This window comes from Drosophila virilis, chromosome 3, assembly GCF_030788295.1.
Source record: "Drosophila virilis strain 15010-1051.87 chromosome 3, Dvir_AGI_RSII-ME, whole genome shotgun sequence".
Lineage (NCBI taxonomy): Eukaryota > Metazoa > Arthropoda > Insecta > Diptera > Drosophilidae > Drosophila > Drosophila virilis.
The window spans coordinates 1,342,473-1,364,965 of record NC_091545.1 but is presented as its reverse complement, the minus strand read 5'-3'; the positions used below and the strand labels follow the sequence as shown (position 1 = coordinate 1,364,965).

At 39.6% G+C, this 22,493-nt stretch overlaps 2 protein-coding genes across 9 annotated transcripts in view; both read right to left on the bottom strand.

Moving 5' to 3' along the window:
* Positions 1–22,493, bottom strand: part of axo (axotactin) — a 96,993-nt gene that overhangs the window by 7,831 nt on the left and 66,669 nt on the right. For 4 of the 8 annotated variants that reach the window (XM_070208337.1, XM_015168338.3, XM_032435495.2 and 1 more), the window contains exons 15-21: positions 21,520–21,720; positions 19,632–20,252; positions 16,913–17,094; positions 16,509–16,832; positions 16,155–16,437; positions 15,966–16,093; positions 5,712–7,533 (exon numbers count right to left, since the gene is read on the bottom strand). In XM_070208337.1, coding sequence (XP_070064438.1) covers positions 7,228–7,533; positions 15,966–16,093; positions 16,155–16,437; positions 16,509–16,832; positions 16,913–17,094; positions 19,632–20,252; positions 21,520–21,720 — 2,045 coding nt within the window. In that variant the 3' untranslated portion in view covers positions 5,712–7,227. Of the gene's footprint in view, positions 1–5,711; positions 7,534–7,593; positions 7,618–15,965; positions 16,094–16,154; positions 16,438–16,508; positions 16,833–16,912; positions 17,095–19,631; positions 20,253–21,519; positions 21,721–22,493 lie in introns of those variants that run through there. The other 4 variants (XM_032435497.2, XM_032435498.2, XM_032435496.2 and 1 more) reach the window with 3 other exon arrangements.
* On the bottom strand, positions 1,609–3,309 carry LOC6636602 (uncharacterized). The gene has a single exon (XM_002060003.4). It carries the CDS (start codon positions 2,391–2,393, stop codon positions 1,932–1,934), a length of 462 nt encoding a protein of 153 aa, XP_002060039.2. The 5' UTR covers positions 2,394–3,309; the 3' UTR covers positions 1,609–1,931.

The window sequence follows — 22,493 nt, the reverse complement described above, 5'->3', positions numbered from 1 at the left end:
GACAAAAAATTTCGTTGTCAGATTTAAATGCCTTATTAATTTAGAGGGAGATCCAATAAGAAAAAGCCAACTCTCATGAAAATCTGATGAGATTTGGCCGAGTTATGCTAATGGGAAATTGGGCCCATGTCTATATACGGATCTTAGGAGTAAGATTTTAACATGAATTTCGACAAAAAATTTCGTTGTCAGATTTAAATGCCTTATTAATTTAGAGGGAGATCCATGAAGAAAAATCCAACTCTCATGAAAATCTGATGAGATTTGGCCGAGTTATGCTAATGGGAAATTGGGCCCATGTCTATATACGGATTTTAGGAGTAAGATTTTAACATGAATTTCGACAAAAAATTTCGTTGTCAGATTTAAATGCCTTATTAATTTAGAGGGAGATCCATGAAGAAAAATCCAACTCTTATGAAAATCGGATGAGATTTGGCCGAGTTATGCTAATGGGAAATTGGGCCCATGTCTATACACGGATCTTAGGAGTTGGATTTTAACATGAATTTCGACCAAAAATTTCGTTGTCAGATTTAAATACCAGATTAATTAAGAGGGAAAACTATGAAGAAAAAGTCAACTCTCATGAAAATCGGATGAGATTTGGCCGAGTTATGCGGATGGAAAATTGGGTTCATGTCTATAAACGGATCTTAGCAGTAAAATTTTGACATGAATTTCGACCAAAAATTTCGTTTTCAGATTTAAATGCCAGATTAAATAAGAGGGAAATCCATGAAGAAAAAGCCAACTCTCATGAAAATCGGATGAGATTTGGCCGAGTTATGCGAATGGGAAATTGGGACCATGTTTATACACGGATCTTAGGAGAGTTGATTTTGACATGAATTTCGACCAAAAATTTCGTTGTCAGATTTAAATGCCAGATTAAATAAGAGGGAAATCCATGAAGAAAAAGCCAACTCTCATGAAAATCGGATGAGATTTGGCCGAGTTATGCGAATGGGAAATTGGGACCATGTCTTTACACGGATCTTAGGAGTTGGATTTTAACATGAATTTCGACCAAAAATTTCGTTGTCAGATTTAAATGCCAGATTAATTTAGAGGGAAAACTATGAAGGAAAAGCCAACTCTCATGAAAATCGGATGAGATTTGGCCGAGTTATGCTAATGGGAAATTGGGCCCATGTCTATATACGGATCTTAGGAGTAAGATTTTAACATGAATTTCGACAAAAAATTTCGTTGTCAGATTTAAATGCCAGATTAAATAAGAGGGAAATCCATTAAGAAAAAGCCAACTCTCATGAAAATCGGATGAGATTTGGCCGAGTTATGCGAATGAGAAATTGGGCCCATGCCTATATACGGATCTTGGGAGTAAGATTTTGACATGAATTTCGAGCAAACATTTTGTTGTCAGATTTAAATGCCAGTTCAAATAAGAGGGAAATCCGTGAAGAAAAAGCAAACTCATGAAAATCAGATGAGATTTGGCCCAGTTATGCGAATGGAAAACTTGTAGGGAAATATTAAAAAAAGATTTTCTCTCATTTGTGGCCAAGGGAAAAAGAAGCTCGGCTGCAAACAGTGTGTTTTTTCTTTTAGCAGATGCTCCACGTTGAAGCGCGATGTAAACTTTAAATTCGTCCACAATCTTAAATTATACTTATTAGTTTCTTAAAATTTATTTCAGTTATAGATTTAGATCGATTGTATATATTAATATATCAGTTAGATATTTCTGCTGCACTTTGTCAATTGTTGTTGTGTTTTGCCCGGAAATATAAATATATTTCCGCGCTGTTTTTCCCCCTCTTAGGAAATGTTTGCCTTAAGCTTAAATTGTATTTTAATCTAAAGTATACGTTTTTATACAATTATATATAGAGTAGAAATTCGTTTCAACTGGCAATTTATCACTTTGGCTGTTTTTAGTACTTAGCTCCTCAACTGTAGCTCTCTCAGTTGCTTCTCTTCGATTCCTGTTTGAGGATCTTGCCCTGCTTCCTGGCCAGCAGCCAGGCCTGTAGTTGCATGCGTCGATAGTGCAGATGCCGTTGCAGGCTCTTCTTGAAGATTGTCTCCCTGGCGAGTATCTCTAGATCTTCAAAGCTACAGACTCGTATGTTCTGCTTCGTCCGCGCGATCAGCTCGCTGGTCAGCTGTATCTTTGTGGCGGAGGCGCGGGCCGAGTGCGCCTTGCGGCGCCGCAGCTCCTCGCGGTGCAAGTATAGCGCATATGCGGCTGTGGGCGTGGTCGAGCTGGTTGCAGCCACATTTTGCTGCTGCTGCTGTTGTTCTAGTTGCTGTGGATTGCACATCTTGGCTGCCGGAATGCTCAGTTGCGTTTGCTCTCGTCTGCACGGCGACGGCTCGCTTTTATGCCCGACAAATTGCGAAGTTTTTGACCTGCGCGCGGCCATTCATGAGCACAGGTCAACCTGAAGCACAGGCAAGCGACCGGCGCGCGCGCTCTCTTTTTTTTTTACGAGCCAATGCTCAATCATTGCATTTTTTATAGCCGCAGCGCGGCGAGTGGATTAAAAGAAAAAAAAACTCTAATCCCATTCATTACCTAAAAAGTGTCGTAAAGTCGACAACGGCTGGCCCGCAGGACTCTTGTTTTCACACGCTAATCCCGATGCATGCATAACGGGATTAGGCGAAACGAACTGTTTATGGGTCAAGTGACAGTCGGAGTAGCCGGGTCCGGCATGCGGCCCCGTGCACTATGTTGCATGCTACATGCGGCACGTTGCATATCATTTGCGCCTTGCTGAGCTAATCCTCAGCTCTGTTTGTTTTCCTCTTCACTTTTTTTTCTTCTCATTCGTTCTCTTTGCTCGGCCCGCTCGCAATTAGCATCATAATGAAGCGACAGCTGATGGCTTTTTAGTTTTTGGGAAATTCACGTGACCAGAGTTGCGGCCAGGGTTGTCACGGGTTGTCAGGCCAAATTGCCAGCTGACCCAAATTCGTAGCCAAATATTTGGCTTTAATCGCCTCGCTTGGCAACTTTTTAACGAATTTCAAGTTCGCTGAACGTGTGTAATTAACAAAACTATTTCGTTGATAACAAGATAGCGAGAGAGGGGAGGGGGTGGGGGAGGGAAAACCCCCAGCACCTCAATGTGTATACTCTGTTGGGAGTATATTAGGTTTTACTCTATGTTTTCTCTGTCTATGACGCAGGTAGATTCTGTGCCATAAAAAACTATGTGAGATAAACAAAATTAAGCTAAGCTCAACTAATCTCATGTTTAAATACCCTGCTTCCAAAAAGGAAATTAATTATCTTAATGAAAAGCTGATTACAATATCTAAAGAAATCTCATCGGATTAATCGGAATAACCCATTATAAATTTCTCTTAAAATATAGTAAATTCTTGTCGTTGTCTTTCGCTTCAGAGCTATATCAATATCCACAAAATCTTAAGTTAAATGGGCGAATGTTCAAATGACATATGATTACCTTCTGAATACCCTATAAAAAGTGTCTCCTAGAGTAAAGTATCTGATTCTCCTAGACTTTTGCTTCAGAGCTCTTCCAATATCCGAAAACTTCTCATTAGGCCAACCGGGCTGATGTTGTAAATCACATAAACGTATATCCGAATATCCTATAAAAATGTCTCTTATGTAAAGATTCTATACTTCAAATTTAAAGCAGAGTATTTCCTTGTCCTTAGCTTCCCATTCAAGAGATTTTTGGTATGCGCCTGCTTTCAATACATTTCCGAGTTTTCATCGCTTTTCGCTTGACTTTAAGCTTCAAGCACGCTGATGATAAAAGTCGTAAACTCATTAAATTGGCCATTTCCAGAGCTTGTATCGTCGCATTTTTCAATAAGCCTTCGTCCTGCGGGAAAGCTGCCCCAAAATAGGAAAACAAGGCCAAAGGCAGCTCCTTCGGCAGCGACGTGCTGCACATTTTGATGCCCTTCCAAATGGGTATTTATATATATTTAGCGGGAAATGTGACATGTTATTGGGAGATGTATTTTTGATCAGCTAATTAGATCTCGTCCATTGAGGCTTACTTAGTTTGAAGACCAGCTGAAAGAACTTCTGATATATATCAGACTATATGTCGGAGGTAATACGTACGTTACGTTTCACCTGGATAGGTAGACAATATAGCTTTTGCTTGGTAAACTTATCGTTATCAAGATATTTTTGCTTTGTTTAGAAGTTCAAGCGTAGGTCCAACAAGCAAAAGGACGCTGGTTCAACTCCAGCATCAAATTAAAATGTTGTTTATATAAATTGTTGTAGTTCATAAAGAACTCTTGATATCTGCGTCAACTTCAGCAAAAGTGTGCTACATGAAATTCCTTATATGAAAGTAAAGTCTCTTTGTCGTCGGACTGTTATAATTACAGCTAACATTTCATCAAAGTCAACCCAGATACAAAAGGTTGAAAATTTAATTCTTTAAAAACAACAATTCAATTTCTCAATAGATTCTCCTTCAGCTCACAATCTGTCTGCAAGGGTATTCAATGCTTCGGCAGCCTAAACAAGAAACTGTCCTTTCTTGTTATATTTCATTATGTAAAGGGGTTTTCTTCGTTCGGATATTCAGAGGGGGGCGCCGGTTCGTGCGCAATGTGCGAAAATCACAACATTTTAATCTTATAATCTGAATTTATGAGCAGACTCAATTTCGTTATGCTTAACGACATTTTATGCGGTTATTTTATGCAGGCAGCTAAAGCTAAACGAGATGAGGAATAAGGCGTTCTCTCTCTCACACACACACACACACACACACTGACACACACACACACATGCATGTACTCTGCGGTTTGTTAGCAGCAGCAGCTGCCAACTATAACAGCAACAACATGGCCAAAACGACGCAAGTTAAGTACATCAAATCGTTCGTGTGTGTGTGTGTGTCTCTGTGAAGAAGAAACGTGAGCTACTGTGTGTGTTTGCGTGTGTGTGTGTGTGTGTGTGTGTTCGTGTGTGTAAGTGGGTGCTTGAGATTTTGTATGGTCGCACAAAACACATTAGTTGAAAGTACTGACCAACAAAGCCACTAACAAGCTGTTGGTTGATTCCCCGCACACACAATATACACACATACCACACACACACCACACACACACTCAAGTATATACATCCCCCATTCACATACACACATACACACACCCCCAATACCGACTGCATTACATATTGAAGTGCCATTTTGTGTGTGAAAATATTTCGCTGCTCCCACCGTTATCCTCTTTGTTGTCGTTACTATACCCTACGAAAATGGAAAATGGGAATACACGTTTTGTGTAAGTGTATGTGACAGGCAGGGGCAGGCATCTAAGAGCCCATATTTCTTTTTGTATCTGTATTTATATCTATATCTATTGTCGAGGCGGTCTTTCCTCCAGTTCGATTGCTTTTTTTTTGGACTATGAGGTCAAGAGACTTTATATTGCTCAACCAATACCATATTCTCTTATATTATATTTAAAACTCGGCCCATTTTTGTTATTAAGATCAGATTTTAAGCAGCTGAGTTAATTAAGAACATATTTGTGAAAGTACAAGTCTGAGCAGAAGAAGAAGAACAACAAGCAGGTCTCTGTGTGTCTCACCGCAGCTTGCCGCTGCTTACAGGGTATCTCGTAGTCGATCAGCCAGCCCCTGCACTCGTTAATATTATTGTTGATGATGTCGACAACATTTTCGATGGAAACTTTTTTAATAAAATCATTTAAATAAATGAAAATTAATTTATTTGCCAGCGCACTTGCGCATAATTCTTTTGCTGTTTAATAAGAAACAATTTCAAGTTGCGAGTTTTTCCGTTTTTTCGTTTTTATCGTTTTTAACGTTTGTATCGTAAGTTGTGCGCAGAGAACAAACTTTTATTACCTTCGTATATCACACACGCAGCGAGAACAGGATGTGAGTTTTCTTAAGCCTAATACACATGGAAATGGGAAATGGAAAATGGGAAGCATACGAATTTCTACAGGAGTATTATATATGTTATATATGTTTGTAGGATATGGAAACAGTTCATGCGCTGAATTCGACTTAATAGTAAAATAATCTTATTTGGAAGTCGAGCAATTGCTTAGGACTAAAATTTACTTATGCTGGTAGATTCTACAAATTTGAATATTAAATAAAACTCATTTACAATTTGAAATGGGCAAAGAAAATATAAATTCGGTTTGAGCTGAAGACGCTAAGCGATCTTTTTTTGTAATTAACTATAGGATTATTTAACCTATAATATGAATGTAAATAAGACTTGATGAAAATATTCAATTTAATATTAAAATATAGTTTTTCTCTGATTGAGAACCGCTCTCTCAAAATTTGCCTAGATCTGAGAAGATCTTTATGCACCTTTAGAGAGTATTATAACTTAGTCAATAACTTCGCAACGCATACCCCTCAGATCTAATATTATTTCTATATGCTTGATTAGTCGAGTTGATATAGACATTGACAACTAGACTCTCATTTATAAAGCTATTTTTGCCTAATATGGCTGCTTTCCCTGTGAAAATTTGAATATTTTCCTTAAACCTTACACTTACAAAAATCATATATTTAGTAAAAGTTTAGTGCAAAATTTAACTATATTTTTTTTAAAAATTAATTTGATACATTTAAATTTCTGTTAAATTTTAGTTGAATCTCTTCTCTTTTGTCTTTTGTTTTTAATCCATAGCTAAACACCTTAGCCCTTATTGAATTGGGCTTAGCTGATTTAACCAAGTCCCTTCAAACTTAACCTTTTTTTAAGAAATCTAAGTTTGCAATTAAATATCTAGAATACTTTAGCTAAGAAAAGTTCTTGCTAGAACTTAAATAAAATATATAAAATATTTATGTAGGGGATATTATATAGTATATCAATCTCGTATTTCCGTCCAAGAATTGCTGCAATTATTAAAGCTCTGCTAAAAATTTAAATTATTCTTTCCATAAATATCTCGTTAGTCAAATTTTGATGATTTCTCAGAGAGCTTCCTCTTTTTTTTTTTTTGAAGTAAATATTTGCTTTAAATATACATAAGTATCCGTTGTATTATACATTTAATGTGCACTTGTTTTTTGTTGTTGTTGTATTTGACTCTTGCGCTGCGCCTTTAATCCACATAAATTGCGTTTGTTTCTTTTTGTGTTTGCCTTGTTTTCGACTTGTTGTGTTGCCTAAATATTTATGCTTTTATATATATATATATCTCTTTGTTTTTTGCTTCTCTTTTAACTTCTTCCTGCTGCTGCGGCTGTTGTCAATTGCGCGTTGTTGTCGCTCGTCTATTGACGCCATGGTAGCCATTCTGTTTTGCCGTCTTGCGGCCGGACTCCTTGCCGCCCTGGCTGCTGCTATTGCCACCGCTTGTGGCAGCGGCCAAATCGACATCCGTTTCCGCTACGATTGGCGGACCCCATGATACTTGTCGTCGCACAGTTGGCGCCCCAGACGACGTCCCTTTGCGTCGCTTTGTGCTCGGCTGCTGAAGTGTTGCCGCTCTTTGCAGCGGTTGTCTCTGCAGTTGTTGTAGCTGCTGTTGCCTTTGATTTTCATGTTTCTGCTGCTGTCAAAGTGCGGAGATGTTTGGCATTGCATTTTATGAAAAACTCTGACTTTCCTTTAAATATGCTTCGTGCTCTTAGTTTGTCTATATATAATAAAATGCGAGAAAAAAGACAAACGGCAAACATTTTGTTTCATATTGCGCGCGTGTGTTGCACATTCCTTAATTAGTTTTGTTGCGCGTTGCCATGGCTGTTGCATGCAACGTTTACTGTTAACAGCCAGTTGGCATTGCCTCATGCATAGTTTTTAATTAACATGCTGCACAATATGCTCGTGCTTCTATTCAACTGGCTGGCATTGTTATTGCCGGGCCAAGGCAGAGGAATCTCCCTCCCGAGCTCAAACCCCATTTTCCATACAGACTTGAGTCAAACGCAAAATTTTAACAAGGCCCTAATTGGAAATTGCAGCTGAGGCAAAAATGAAGTTAAATTAACTTTTGGTTCAATCTTATACAATACCAACACCAAATGGTTAAGAAGGGTATTATGGTTTTGTGTAAAGGTAACAGGCAGGAGAAGACAGCTCCAAAGAGTGCATGTTTTTATTGATTAGGAGAGGAGAGGGAAGAGCTGAGTCTTTGCCAGGCTTGTCGCCTATCTCTGAGACTTCAAGAACATCTTCTATACATGCGAACCCCTGGAGTCTATATACATTTTTGATCAAAACGAAGAGCTAAGTCTATATTTGTATAACCTATGTTTGAACAAGTCTTTCTCAGAGACTATAAAAACATCTCCTGTATCTCCGATCCCAAAGGGTGTATATATTATTGATTAGCAAGAGGAAGGAAGCTGGATTGATCTATGTTTGTATGTCGTAAGCTGAAACCCGTCGATCTCAGTTAATATAATAACATATCCTCTTTATAGCACGACAAGCTGTTGCTAATCTCAGACTCTATAAAATCTAATGTTTTATTCCTTGAACGTAGGTTCTCCCAGTGCTCTCACATATGTACACATATTTATTAATTATTTGTATGTACTGAAATTTTCATAAGTATTCCCATTAAGTGTGCCTCTACTGCCTGAAGGGCGCAACTTACTGTGATTGTGCTTGTGTGTGTGTTTCTCTTTTGAATATACTTATATATATCTAGAAGAAAGTCAGAATATTATCCACGGCAGCTTATCGCTGGGCTTAGGGTATCTTCTACCCGACTGCAGCCAATAATAAACGTATTCCTTTTATATCTTCTTGTAATAAATACTTTTTTGAAATCTCTTTGCCAAGTGTATTCAAATACTGCTGGCTTCTAGATATACCCTCTTACAAAAGCTATAGGGTATAGAAATATTTGCAGCAATTTTCCCATATATTTGCCTAGCAATTAGAAGCTGTCGATATCAAATAGCTTTCCCTCGATTCTCGACAAACGACATTTTGTTGACTTTGTTGGCCAGATTGCGCATACGCCGCGTTGTCAGCTTGTGTTTATTTTGTGTGTGTGTGTGTGTGTTTCGGTATGTGTCGAATTGTATGTGTGTGTGTGTTTATTAAACTAGGGGCTGTTGTTTTAATTTACACGTCATTAGCTGGACTTTTTGCCTTCATTAGATTTATAGAAAAGTTGAAAACGAACAAACCTACACACACACACACACCCACACACGCCCATAAAGTTGCTCTGTTATTTTTTAGTTGTTTATGTGTCTGCTTGAGGTTTTGTTTTTGCATTCTAAGCTCGTAATGAGTTTCACCGCAGCATTGCGGCAGCTGGCAAAGTTAAGTGCGTGCTGCGTTTGCGGCCAGGCCAAATGAACAGCAGCAGCAGCAGCAGCAAGAAATACAAGAAAATGCAAAGAAGCCGAGAGAGCCACAAAACATTCTGGCATCAAAAGAAACTAGGCAAGCATGCTAGCAGGAGCAGGCGCCAGCTGGAGGCGCACCCGCACACCAGGCTTCACTTGTGGCACTTGCACTTTTTTTGTGCTGGCTGCTTAAACAAAAGCCCAAAAACTAAACCCCCTCTCGACTCCACCCCTCCCTCGACCCCTGAAGACAGCTAAAGGCTGTAAGCGAAACTTTTTGATTTTGGGTGCAGGGTGGGCTCTTGTGTTGCGAAAAAAAAGAAACTTTCGGGTTGCGCTTCAATTTCGGTTGCCTTGCAATCAGGCAGGAAGAACGCCGCAAGTCAGGCGGAAACCGGTTGGGCGGTTGGGAGTTGGGAGTTGCAGTTGCACAATGCTGTCGAGACAATGGCGCACGCACTTTGCCCCAGCGAAAGTTTTGCCATTGCGATACCCTGTACGCAACCAATAGCCGAGAAGGTGGACTAAGTCAGCAGCAAATTATTTGAAATTAAATAAATAAAAAGCACGTTAAGGCTCAGCAAAAGCTACGGTCAGGAAATGTTTTTACGGAAATTGTAAAGTGAAAGTTTTTGAAATTTCCGAATATTTTTTCGAGTAATTTTTCCTAAATAAGAGTTTTTTTTTAAACATTTTAGATAGTCTTTACTTTCGGCGTAACATTTTATTCGAGTCTATATAGAGATGTTGCCCCAGTAGAGGGTAACTGTGAGTCTATCATATAGTTTTTGCGCTCTTAATAAAAACATAGCAAATGTCATGACAGGGGGCTTGGCAGATTTGAATGCCGAGACTTGGCGAGAACTCAAGACTGAAGATTTGCAATGCGAGATTCGAGCTGGCGAGCAGCTTGGCAAAATTCAATTTGGCTGCAGCTTATGTTGAACTCTGTGAAAAAGTACATGCTAAGTAAGCTCAAAAGTAACATGCCGCCCCAGCCCATGCTCAAAAAAACAAACTTTCGATAGACACTTTTGCCGCTACGAGCTACATAAAAGCCAATAAGTTCAATATTTTGCTTTTACAATTTACTGAGGGACGCGGTGGTTGTGGAGAGGGGGGAAGGTGCTTTTTGCAAAAGTTGTTTTGTGTTCGTGCCGAAAAGTTGCAAGTTTCACATTTTGAAAGGCATTTGCCGCGTGTTGCTCGGTTCGTGCCATTGTCTCGATTTAAATCATGGGTATATTTCTATGCCAAAAACCTGGCACGATATGGCCAGGTGCATATGGGCTCTACTAAGGGTTAAAGTTGCGCCCACAACTGAAATGATATCGCATCATTTTGGGCTTAGCCAGGACCTTTGTCTGCTTTCGGGCACTTTTTCCTTTGGCCTTTGTTCGGCTTTTTTTCTATTCTATTATTTAGTTTTGCCCTCAACGCATATTAATTTTGCAAATGTCTTTTGCAACAAAAGGCAATTGCAATAAGCTACCACAAATGCAGTTCAATTCACTTTGCGCTGTGCGAGCTGGGAAAGTGTGCTGCGCACAGTGGTTCGAACAAAAATGTTAGCTAGACGTCAAAGCAGAAGAGGAATAGGTACAGTACATTTGTGCAAATGCATTTAACAGGCAGAAGGAAACAACTTTAAGCCTATTCAGTATATATTCTTGATCAGTGCGATGAGCTGGAGAGATCTATTCATGTGCGTCCCGTCAGTTCGTCCCGGTGAATGCCAAGATTGACTTTCGGAGAATTCAAAGCTAAAGACTCCCAAAGACAGAAAGATCGACATAAGCAGACAAACAGACAGATAGACAGACAGTGAGGCGGACAGGAAGAGAGATAGGCATACCGACGGACAGACAGAATGTAGACAGACGGACAGAGTTATCTTGTAGTGCTTGTTGTTGTAGGTTAGCGAGTTGAAGTCGTGTTTTTCGGATTTAAAGTAGTTTGTTTCGGAGTTGTTGTTTGCCTATGAGTTGTTGTGATTAGTTAGTTACTGATTAGTGGGAGTGCTAGCTGTTGTTTGAGTCTTAGTTGTTGCTTTTGAAGTTGTTGCTTTTGAAGTTGTTGCTGTAAATGTTGTAGGCTTTCAAATCGTAGTCCCTGGATTTGCAGTTGTTGTGGGATTGCAAGTTGATGTTGACCTGGGAGTTGTTCTTGTTGGTCTACCCGTTGTTGCTGTAAATGTTGTAGGCCTAGTAGCCGTAGTTGTTGGGCTTGCAGTTATGGGATTTCTTTCTTGGGCATTTCGGTGGCAGCTTAACAATTTTATTCTGGATCAAACTTGTAAGTTTCCCCATCGCGGCTTTTGTGCTGGTGGCTTTTGTCGGAACATTGCAAGAATCCATTGACTGATAGACAAAATAGGTGTAATTATTAACTTTATTTATAGTTAATTCCAGCTCTTGATTCTCCTTTAGAAGTTCAGGTAGAAAGCATAAGATAAGGATATAAAGGATAAGACGGATAGAAACAGAAGTCCCTACCATTGTTCGTGCCGTCTTTTATGTAGGGAAGACATTAGTTTTCTGATAACTTCAACCCTTATGCTTTTAAACACTACTTGAAAATTAGGTCAGTTAGATACAAGCTTGGAATGTGATTTGTTTTATTGAATATACAGAATAACCATATTCCACATTTTAAATACCTCTTCCCAATATTCCCTAAATTGGAAAACAATATATTTTCTCTTGTATACCATATTTAAGACCTGAAAATTTCATTCAGATCGAACAGTAAACAACAAAGTTCAACAAGATGCATTTCACATATATAGTGTGGGGCCTAGCTAAGAAAAAACATCTTGCGAACCACTGTGCGCCGTCAACTTTTGTGCTGTGCTGCGCGGTTTTTCTATTAAATAACATTTTAGACAATTGCACATACACACACACACGCACAGAGAGAATCGCAGGTGGGCGGGTTGGCATTGCTTGAGGGCGAACGCATTGCGAGAATGTTAAAAAGCAACTGTCTAAACCATGAAAGGCAGGCCAAAAGAATTGGCCAAAGTTAAAATAAGTGCAACACGGCGCATTAAACAGGGCCAAGACGCTTAAAAGTGCACTTTAAGGTATTCACATTGACTATAATCGCAAAATTAAACATTCATTTAAAATATCGCAACAAAGTGCCGTTAAATGAATCGATATAATTTACGGAGCGAACAATAGCGCACGCCTATTGTGCAAAATTTTCATTCTCATGCCTATTAAATAATTCGTATTTAATTAAACGAACCACAAATTTAACAACATTGCTTTATGGTTCCATGAAGGCGTATTTAAAGCAAGCTATAGTGCAAGAGCCTGGGTGTGACCGACTGGAGATGCTCTAGATCCAGCACAAAGTTAGCCTTGCATAAATTCTGGCTTCTTCTTTTGTAGACTCTTCCTTCCTTTCGCTCTAACTGTCTATGAGATACGCTTCGGTCCATGTAGTCCGATCAATGTGCAATTCACAATGTGCTTGACTAGGAGATATTCTGAATTCAGTTTAAAGTTACCCTTGCTTAGATTTCCACTTCTTCTTTTCTGGTTTCTTCTTCCTAGCCGATCTTATTGTATATAATATATTAATTCTTCATTAACTTCGGTCATTAGAATCCGATCTTTATGTAATTTTCAATAGGTTCGACTGGGAGATAGTCTAAGCACAGCATCATGCTACTGTTACTCATATTCTAGCTTTTTTCTATGCAGCGAATGTGCTGAATCCTCCATTTTGCTCTTACCATTTATAAGATATGCATATTGATTAAGTTCGATCTGTATGGTCTGATCTTGATGCAATTGACTTGACTAGGAGATACTCTGAATCCATCAAATAATTTCCATTGAATAGATTTTGAATAGAACTTTTGTAAAATCTTGCTCCCTTTCGCTTTTATTGTCTATGAGATATGCATTCTAAATTATATTCGGATTTCATAGTCCGATCTTTATGCCTGATTTATGATATATGGCTTTAATATGGCATACAAAAGTGTATATACACATTTGCATATTTGTATTTGTAGAAAAAAAAAGGAGTATCAAATAATTTAAATTAATTTAATATGAGTATAAACTATACTAAACCCTATATACTGAGTAAGGTGTATAAAGCTCCTATAACTCTCGAGTCATGCTTAAAAAACCATTCCTTGAAATCGGTTTTTATGGTTACTATGGAAATGGGAGGAGTTTATACAGACGGACTGTCGGAATATTTCCACTTAATGGACTCGGATATGCCCTGCCTCTGCCTCTAACTGTTACATTCACTTAAACAAAACCATCAACCCTTTGGCAGGGTATAACCATTGATGACACCCTCTATTTAATGAAAGCCTGCTTCGTGTTACGACAGCCCTCCAATTTGTAAAGCAGAGTTTTTCTGTTGTTATTTCTTTGTCAAAGCATTAAACCATACCTTGCCTAGGGGCCATCCGATTTATTTTCAGCTGATTTTAATTAAGCAGTCGCACATTTTTATATCAACAACAATTAAAATAACACGCATAAATACACAGAACGACATTAAATTACGATTATAAAAATAAATCGCAGTGTTATTGTTGCTCGCATACCCTTTTAAAATTGAGGTAGAAATGAGAGTAAACAGTATGTAGATTCTGGGAGCAATATGCAGAAACAATTTTGTAAATATCTATGCTAACTTCCCAATACTCTTTCGGTCTTCCTTAAAGATATATTATTTAAGGGGTTTTATTCTTCGGTCTTAGGAAAACAAACAAAATTAAAAAACCGATTTTAAAAGAATCTTAAATATTAATAAGCATTAAAAAAAATTATGAATGAATATTTCGAGTATTTTAAATGTAAATTCAAAAATTTCGAGGAACTTGCGCGTGTTAGGACACAGGGTATCTGTTAGTCTAGCATAGTCAGTTTGCATGCCATGCTACATGCAAAATGCAAACAATGTTAAAATGCATCTCGACAAATTTGCTGGAATTAAAAAAAAAAAAAATAAAACAAAAAAACTGAATAGCGAAGAAAATGTTTGATTTAAATTTAATTTGCATTGTTGTCGCATTTATTCATGTTTATGTTGTTAAATTAAAATCAATTTAATTACCATATTCTCGCAAGCAGCTGCGAGCACACACACACACAAACACAACTTCCACACACACGCATACGCACACGCACACTAGTCAAGCATATTTGCATTGACAATAAAATAAGATTAGGGTCCGCACTTTATAAGCTGTTAATAATCGATGCATAGACATATTAATCAGGCTGCAAATCGGATTTAAAAGAGTCGCATGCATTATCTATATAAGCATATAAATATGTTGGCATTTCAGATTAAATGAAAATCATATAAATGAGCGAGTGTGTGAGATAATCATGCTTGATAAATATTTGAATATAATATATTTAATAGCGTAACAAAATTATGAACTAGACATATAAATATATGTAAATTATAACGTGTGTTTAGTCGGGCAAGGTGTTTGAAAATATAACAAATAAATAAATAAAATGTATATACCCTTGCAGAGCGCAACTTGAAGGATATTAATATGCCACGTATATATACATATATATATATATATATTTGAACAGCATCAATTGACGAGGGGATATAGTCAGAGTCATCTGTCTCTGTACAAGCTATAGAAGGAAACCCTTCCATAGGTTCTTCCTTAACTTGCGGATAGTATATATATAATAATAATAACAATTATAAAGTATATATGTGAGAATTGGATAGATCGAGCAATTATATTAGATAGCTGGTAGATTAAAAATTAAGTTTCTTGTACAAATCATTCGTTGTTTCTCAAGATTTCCTAACCAAAAATCAAGCATCAAAGAGTTCTGACATGCTCCTCCCATATTCCCTATATCTGAACACTATTTTATATAGTCATATATGTATATAGCTGATCAGTATCAAAAGTCGAGTGGATATAAATAGGCTCTTTTGACCTTATCTGTAAAAGCTATACTCACGAACTTTCACTTGGGGGTATTTTAAATTATAATAATAATAATAATAATAATATAGTATATATTTTAAAAAGGCGGATCGAGCGACTATGAATAAAAAATTAAGTTTCCAATAGAAATCATTTGCCTTTTCTCAAGATATCCCAACCAAACTTCACATTAACGTGCTCCGGACATATCAAAAATCCCTTCCCAACAGCGGACCACTATGTCATATAATTCTATATGTATAATCAGTTGAATAAATATGTTTCTATATGGCAAACTTTTTCATATATTAAGATGTCTTGGCCAACTTACCTGCACTCAGCCTTAAACCTTATCAAATCGGACTAATTATACTTTATAGGTGCGTAAGGAAAATTCGCTTGTAGGGAAAAGTTCCCTCCTAAAAGCATTTCGCAGCCACAGGCCTGCAAGGGTATTTCATATTCGGCGCGCCAAAAATAGCCTTATAATTCTTATTATTTCCAAGCTTAGGCAACGCGCAAGTATATACTTTCCATATAGTTAAATGCTTGGTGTAATGACATGCTTTTCTTGTTGTAGTTGTTGTTGTTGTTGTTGCTGTTGTGTTATGTGTTATGTACATGAATGTGGCTGGGTTTATGCGAGGGGTTTTGATCCGGCTACAGCTCATGCAAGTTCGTCTCACTAATTGTGACGAGGGGCGCCAATTTGCTTAAATTTTGGCTTACCGGTAGCGTCGTTGTTGTTGTCGGAGTATTCGTCGTCGTTGTTGTTGTCGAAATTGTTGTTGCTGTTGTTGTTGTTGTTGGCTGGGATTCTATGGCATTCGGCTGACCATTCAGCAATGTTGGCGGCTCTGCAATGTCATATTGTCATATTTTTTCGCATTGGTTTTAAGTAAATTTTACGCAACGCACCATTTGTGGCAGCCACATCCGTTGCCGCAAGGTTAAGCAGCTGCTGCTGCGGCTCCTCCAGCTGTTGCTGCTGCTGCTGCTGTGCTTCCTGTTGCTGCTGCTGCTGCTCTTTGGGCTGCTCTTCGTCTTCCTCCTCCTCCTCTTCGATGCGCGTCGCAATGTCGCCGTTCTTTGTTGCCGCTGTGGGCGTGGCGGGCGCCGAGGGGGTCGGCGTCACATTGCCATTCTTGAGAATGCCCACCAAGGGCGCACCGTTGCCTGGCCTCTTATCGTCCTGCGGCAGCTGCAGCAAGGGTTGGGCGGAGAGGCAAATAAATCTCATTATAGAAGGCAGCTTGAACATGCCGCACTCACCGGCTTGTAGCTGTACGGTGGCAGTGTGTTGCCTGGTTTTATGCCCGCAGCACCTGTGGGCTTTACACCTGGCGATTCGTGCATTTTGGTTGCCTGCTCCTTGGACCAAATGATGTCCTCGTCCGTTTCGCGCTCGATGCGCTTCTTGTACGCCAAATGGCTGCGATATACCTCGAGCAGGCAGCACACCACAATGATGACAAATACGCTGGTAAGCGTAATGAACAGCACCTGGGTGGAGTCCTCCTTTTTGTCCACATCATAAACGAATTTCGATATGTAGGGCACACGTTGCGGTGGCTCCTCAACCCATGGCTCCGGTATCTACGGATCAATGAAGGTGTATTACTCTGAAATTCTGCCCCCCTCTCTCTCCCCTCCTCTCGCTCCTGTCGCAGACTTACCATGCTCACATTGACCATAGGCTCTTGGGTGGGCTGTTCGCTGACATCAAATTTGGCATTGCATTGGGCGCTGCGCAGGCCCTGCGGATTTATGACCGTGATGTTGTCCGCGCCGGACTTGGTGAACAGCATATATTCCTCGAGTGGCTTCATAATGTGCCCATTCACCTGTATATAGATGTCTGGCCCCAGCCAATTACGAATATATTGTTATGCCCTGTACCCATTGAACTGTCTCAAAGGGGTATGCTGGTCTTGTGCTCATTTGGGTAAAAGGCAGCAAGAAGCAGCTCTTAAAGTTTATATATTCGCTCGCTTGAACTTTTAGCATATGCACGTATTTAAGTGCTATATTTATGCCCTGGAAATTTTATATTAAACGGACAACAAATCTCTAAGGCTATCAAGCTAAGATTTCCCATACAAATTGTTGGACCAGAGAAAGTCCAATGGATACTCCCTTTGGAGATAAAAAGATAAAGATCGGACAACAAATCTCAAAGGTTAACAAACAAGAATATCTCTAATAAATTGGTGGGCCAGGGAAAAACAGAGCAGTGCTTGGTTTAGGGTAACTCCAAGTCTGTCACTCCCCACCAGAGCACTTGTTAAAATTTTCATTAGTATTGGTCATTAATTCAAATTGAAATGCAAATGTGTTGTGGCTCGCTGCTCGCCTTGAGCTTCAAATGGGATTGTGGCGGAGTCCAAGGCAGAGTTCAGGTCGCAGTGGGTCAGAGTTCAAGTCCAGGACTGTAGCCATTCGCGCATACTTAATGCACGTTCGAAATTAGCAATAAAATGTTTAATACCCGAACTCTGTGTGTAGACTTTTGATTTGGCAAAGGGGCGTGGCTGTTGTGCGAGGTATTTAAATGGAAGCTTACGGCCTGCTCGTGCCATGCAGATATTATTAAATATCTATAAAAATAATATCATAAATAATAAATAATAATATGCTATCTATTTAACAAATTTGCTTGCTGTGGTGTCACATTGAATTATTTGCGTAGCTGCGAAATATATTTTTCAAGCGAATTTTTTAATTCCATGACGAACAACAAAAAAAAAAACTGATATTTTGTGGAAGAGTCGAAGGTTAAATACCCTTATCTACATGGAACCTATGGATATTTGTGTATTCTAATTAGGCTTTTAGCATTTCATTTTCACAATTAAATGTCATAAATAATTAGAAAGACGTTCGTTTGTATACAAAGTAAATAAAAAAATGAATATATGAGAAGATCAAGATTTTTGCAACTGTCTGTTAGCTGATAAGGAATATATATGACATATATGGCTTACCAACTGCATAAACAAGTAAAAGTATCCTTTGTCCGTCCCTAACAATTATAATTTATTTATTTAATTTTGGCATAAATTAACAGATTGAAAGATATTTTAATGCCAGGCTGAACAGAAATAAAATGTGCATTATTTGAAATTAAATACAACAAATATTTAATATGTTGTTTAATTGTCGGCCTATTATTAAACAAGCTTCACGTCAAAGCCTTTCGATTTAACTAAGAGTTTCTCTGATTTTCCACATATTAAATTGGAATTTTTTTTACTTTAACTTTAAATCAACTTCAATTGATATTGTGAACATTTGGGTAGCTGCCAAAGGGCAAACTTTTTCTATTTGAATTTTTCGGATAGCCCGTGTGCAGCTGAGGTGAGCTTCTGTTTATGGCCATTGGCGAACTAACGCGCTTCGATGGCGCTTTAATGGGGCACGTGCAACACTCATGTGGTGCATGTGGTGCACGTGGTGCTCGTGTGGGCGTGGTTAGCGTTAAACTAACAGCTGCCTGGGCCAGCTAGTTGAGAGAGTTGAGAATTTTAATCAAACTGCCGGCCGCTGCGGTTGCCCGTTGTGAAAGCAGCAACAGCAGCAACAATTTAAATATGAGCCACTGTAAATCTTGAGCGCAAAAACTGACAAAATTTATGGCAACGGCCACGGAAATGACTTTTTATGGCAGCGAATAAATTTAATTTTTGGTCAACAAAGTGCTTCTGTCGCCCCCCACCAAACCCCCCTTATCACCCACCTCCCTTCCTCAACTCAGCTTCTGTTTCTGTTCATAAACTTGCAGCAACACGATGCAGCCGCTGGGCGTGGCACTTGATGAGACCACACAACAACAACAACAGCAACAACATGAATTGCAGTTAAGGCAACAGTTTGAGTCTTCCAAAAAAAAATAAATAAAAATAAAGTACAAGTACTCAAGTCGGGCTTGCACACTTGCAGATACCCTGCACATATTTCCTGCACTTGCTGCTGTTCGTAAGTTACTTTTGTTTTTATAGCCCGATAGTTTTGACATTTTCAGGGTCTACCCCTTTTACTCTTAGAGCTATGCTCAAAAAATGTAGACTAAAAATCGATATATATCAAATTTGTGGAAATAGGTAAGGTTGGCTTTCATATATGATTTTTTATGGTAAAATCTGAGCTATATCTCTCGGATAGCTTACATTCTAGACGGACTTGGCCTGCAGGTATTCATTATCTACCCTCTTTACTTATATCGAATTTGTGGAACAGAGCACAAACTATATTTGAGTCGGAGAAGCTTCCCTCTGCTTCGTACAAGTCCAGCATTGCCCCTCCATTTCATTGGGTACAGGGTATAATTAATGGCAAGGCGAGCTCAAATTTATGACTGCCCACTCTGACTTGGCAGAGCTACCACGCTTTACTTACTTGACAGGCAACCGCTGTAGCTTTTAAAGACCGCAAAACGCGAATCGGTCGTATTAATGCCGCCGATCTGGGCACGATTGGCACCCTCGTCGACGGTGGTGGTCAGAACGCGTGCAGCAAAGTCCGTTAGGGGCACCTGTTCGCGATCGATGTACAGCTGGGCCTCAGTGCCATTGCGCTCGTAGTATACCGAATGGCGGGCGCTGTTGAGAAAATTGCGATCGATGCGTGCGCCGACAGTTTTTCCACGTTCGCGATCCTCCTCGAACTGCAGATACCCGTCCGAGGTGATGGCCAGCAGCAGGTAATAGCTGCGCTCCGCCGCCGTCTGCAGCAGCAGCATGATGCGATTGGCGCGCCGCAAATCAAACGACGAGAAGGCCAGCTGCAGTCGCACATAGTCGACGCTGCCTGAGCTGGGCAGTTCGAATTTGCGCTGCAACGTCGACTCGCCGCTAAAGTCGGCGCCCTTCTCCACCGAACAGAACTCGCCTAGGAAGCTGGTGTGTTCACAATCGCAGGTGGACATCTGCTCGGCGAAATGCTCCTTGCAAATACCGCCGTTCTTGCAGGGCTCCGCATCGCACTTGATCTGGCAATTGGGCAGCACACCCTCCAGAGCTGAAAGGGAATATGCACAATTACATGTTTATCGAATCACCGGGTATTATCTGGCAAATATTTCCTTTAAATGGTATTATAATTGTGTTGGTTATGTGTGTTCCACTTTTTGAACATTTTAAGTAACATTTCACTTGTTCAACATATTCACTTGGAGGCCTGATTTTATCATTAAGGGTGGAACAGCTTTGATATTTATCACACTTTCTGCAAAGGTTCGCTTTGCTTATAAGTCGTTTTATTATACTTCCTGGTCCAGCTTTACCAGGGCAAGCTAAATGCAGTGTTGAAAATAGCTTTAAAAAAGCTATCGTAAGCAATAAGCAATGCATAAATGGGCAATAAAGAGCACTGTCTGGGGTTTACCCTTCCTTAAACAGTTTAAAAATAAATTTAATATTGACTACCTTAGACAAATAAAGCTGGGAGATAGCTGAGTTGAAAGCAGGTGAAAAAAGGGGCAGAGCTCGGTTATTGAGAATATGACTGGAATCATCTGAAATCCTTATGCTTTCGTGTATGGCAATACACTTATTAAATTGTTGTTTGATAGAAGAATTTCTATATTGAAGGTTTTCAGAAATTTTCCACTTGAAAGTCCGTTATTATTTTAAACGATGTTCGAGGATTTCGGACAATATGTTTTGTAAAAGCTGAGCTGAAAGTTGATTGTTAATCATAAAATATATCATAAATAAATTAATAGGTAAATGGGTCAAAAAATAAATAAAATGAATTATTGCAAGGGATAATAAATAAATAAAGAAAATTATTAGAAGGCGCACATAGTCTGAAAACTTCTGCATTCCAGCTCTTACGATTTGGGCTGTGCGTTTGGGAAGACTTATATAGATAGAGCCGTTAGGCAAGGAGTCTTGCTTGGTTTAGTGGCTGCCTTTGCTGTTACTTAATCGTATCAATGTCGGGACACAATTTCCGCGGCGTTCATGTGTGTGCCAGGGAATGTGTGTGTGCGAGTGCGGGTATGGGCGCATAAATCATACGCCGTGTAGCCTGGGGCGTTGGCCTATCGCATCGGCATTAATCTTGGTCCTGGCCTTAGCTTAACAGGCGCTGCACTCTGCGGAAATTGCCTGCATATTAAGTTGCACTGCCAGCCACATAGCCAAAAGGATGCGGGAAATGTGGGGAGCAAGTGGCAGCCCAAAATGGCATTAGGCTCTCTCTTCGTGTGTGTGTGTGTGTGTGTGTGTTGCCGAGGCCCGCAAATTGCACTCAGTGAAAATTGATTTATACTCGTACTTACTGGGCGCTATATTCCTTTCATTGATTTCCGCCAAGTCGATCAACTGGGCGCCAATTTTGAGGCCGCGCACACAGCCAATGTAGCCCTCCAGTTGGGGCGCATCCACATTTGGGCGCAGCAAATTTGCCGGATCGTAGCCGCCGACATGGAATTGAAAGTACTCGGTGGGTGGTGCGGGCGGTCGATGGGGCGACAGGACCTCTGCGAAATAAACAAAAATCAAATGAGCCAGCCGGCCAAAATGTACGTTACGGCCACGTTAAGCACATCCTCCCTGCCCCTCCTCCCTTCCTTTCTAAGAGCCGTCCATTGCGAGACTCTGGGTATCTATATTTTGTGTGCTTGTGCGGAAATGAGCCTTCATTGCTGTGGCATTTGGCTTTAGTGGGGCCCGCATTTGGCATTTTGAGGGCTCAAGTTTGTCTAATTGATATGTTTGTTGCACTCTACTCACTCTCACCCCTCCCCCCTCTTCGCCTGCGGTTCGGTATGCTATCTGTCTATAATTTCGGTTAACGCATTTAATTACATAAGTGCTCATGTGTTATTTTGTGCCAACTATTGACGCGTTGCCAGGCTCCAGCCCAGGCATTTTGCACAAGTGGCCTAATTATGCCCGGAATCCATTGGAAATGTGTTCACAAGGTATATCTGTTTGGTAAGGTAGTTTGTAACAGGCCAAGGGAAGTTTTTCCGATTCGTCTGTATGAACTAATTAATTTATTCATTTTTTCTTGTTCAATAATATAGATAAGTATCGATAGAAAGTATCGCCAAACACATTCACACATTTTCATACAATGCCTGTCCAGGGTATATCCCAGTCACGCCCTCTCAACTAGTTTCCCCTAACTAATTATGATTGATTTTGTATTGCCCAGTTGACGAGAATCAACCTCTGGCTTCCAATTGCTGCCAATTTCTGGCAATTGGTGCACTGAGCTACCAGGGCTACCAGTTCTCTGATTGATTTA

Excerpts from the sequence above, each read along its gene's own strand:
- LOC6636602 (XM_002060003.4), bottom strand. The coding sequence starts at position 2,393 with ATGGCCGCGCGCAGGTCAAAAACTTCGCAATTTGTCGGGCATAAAAGC.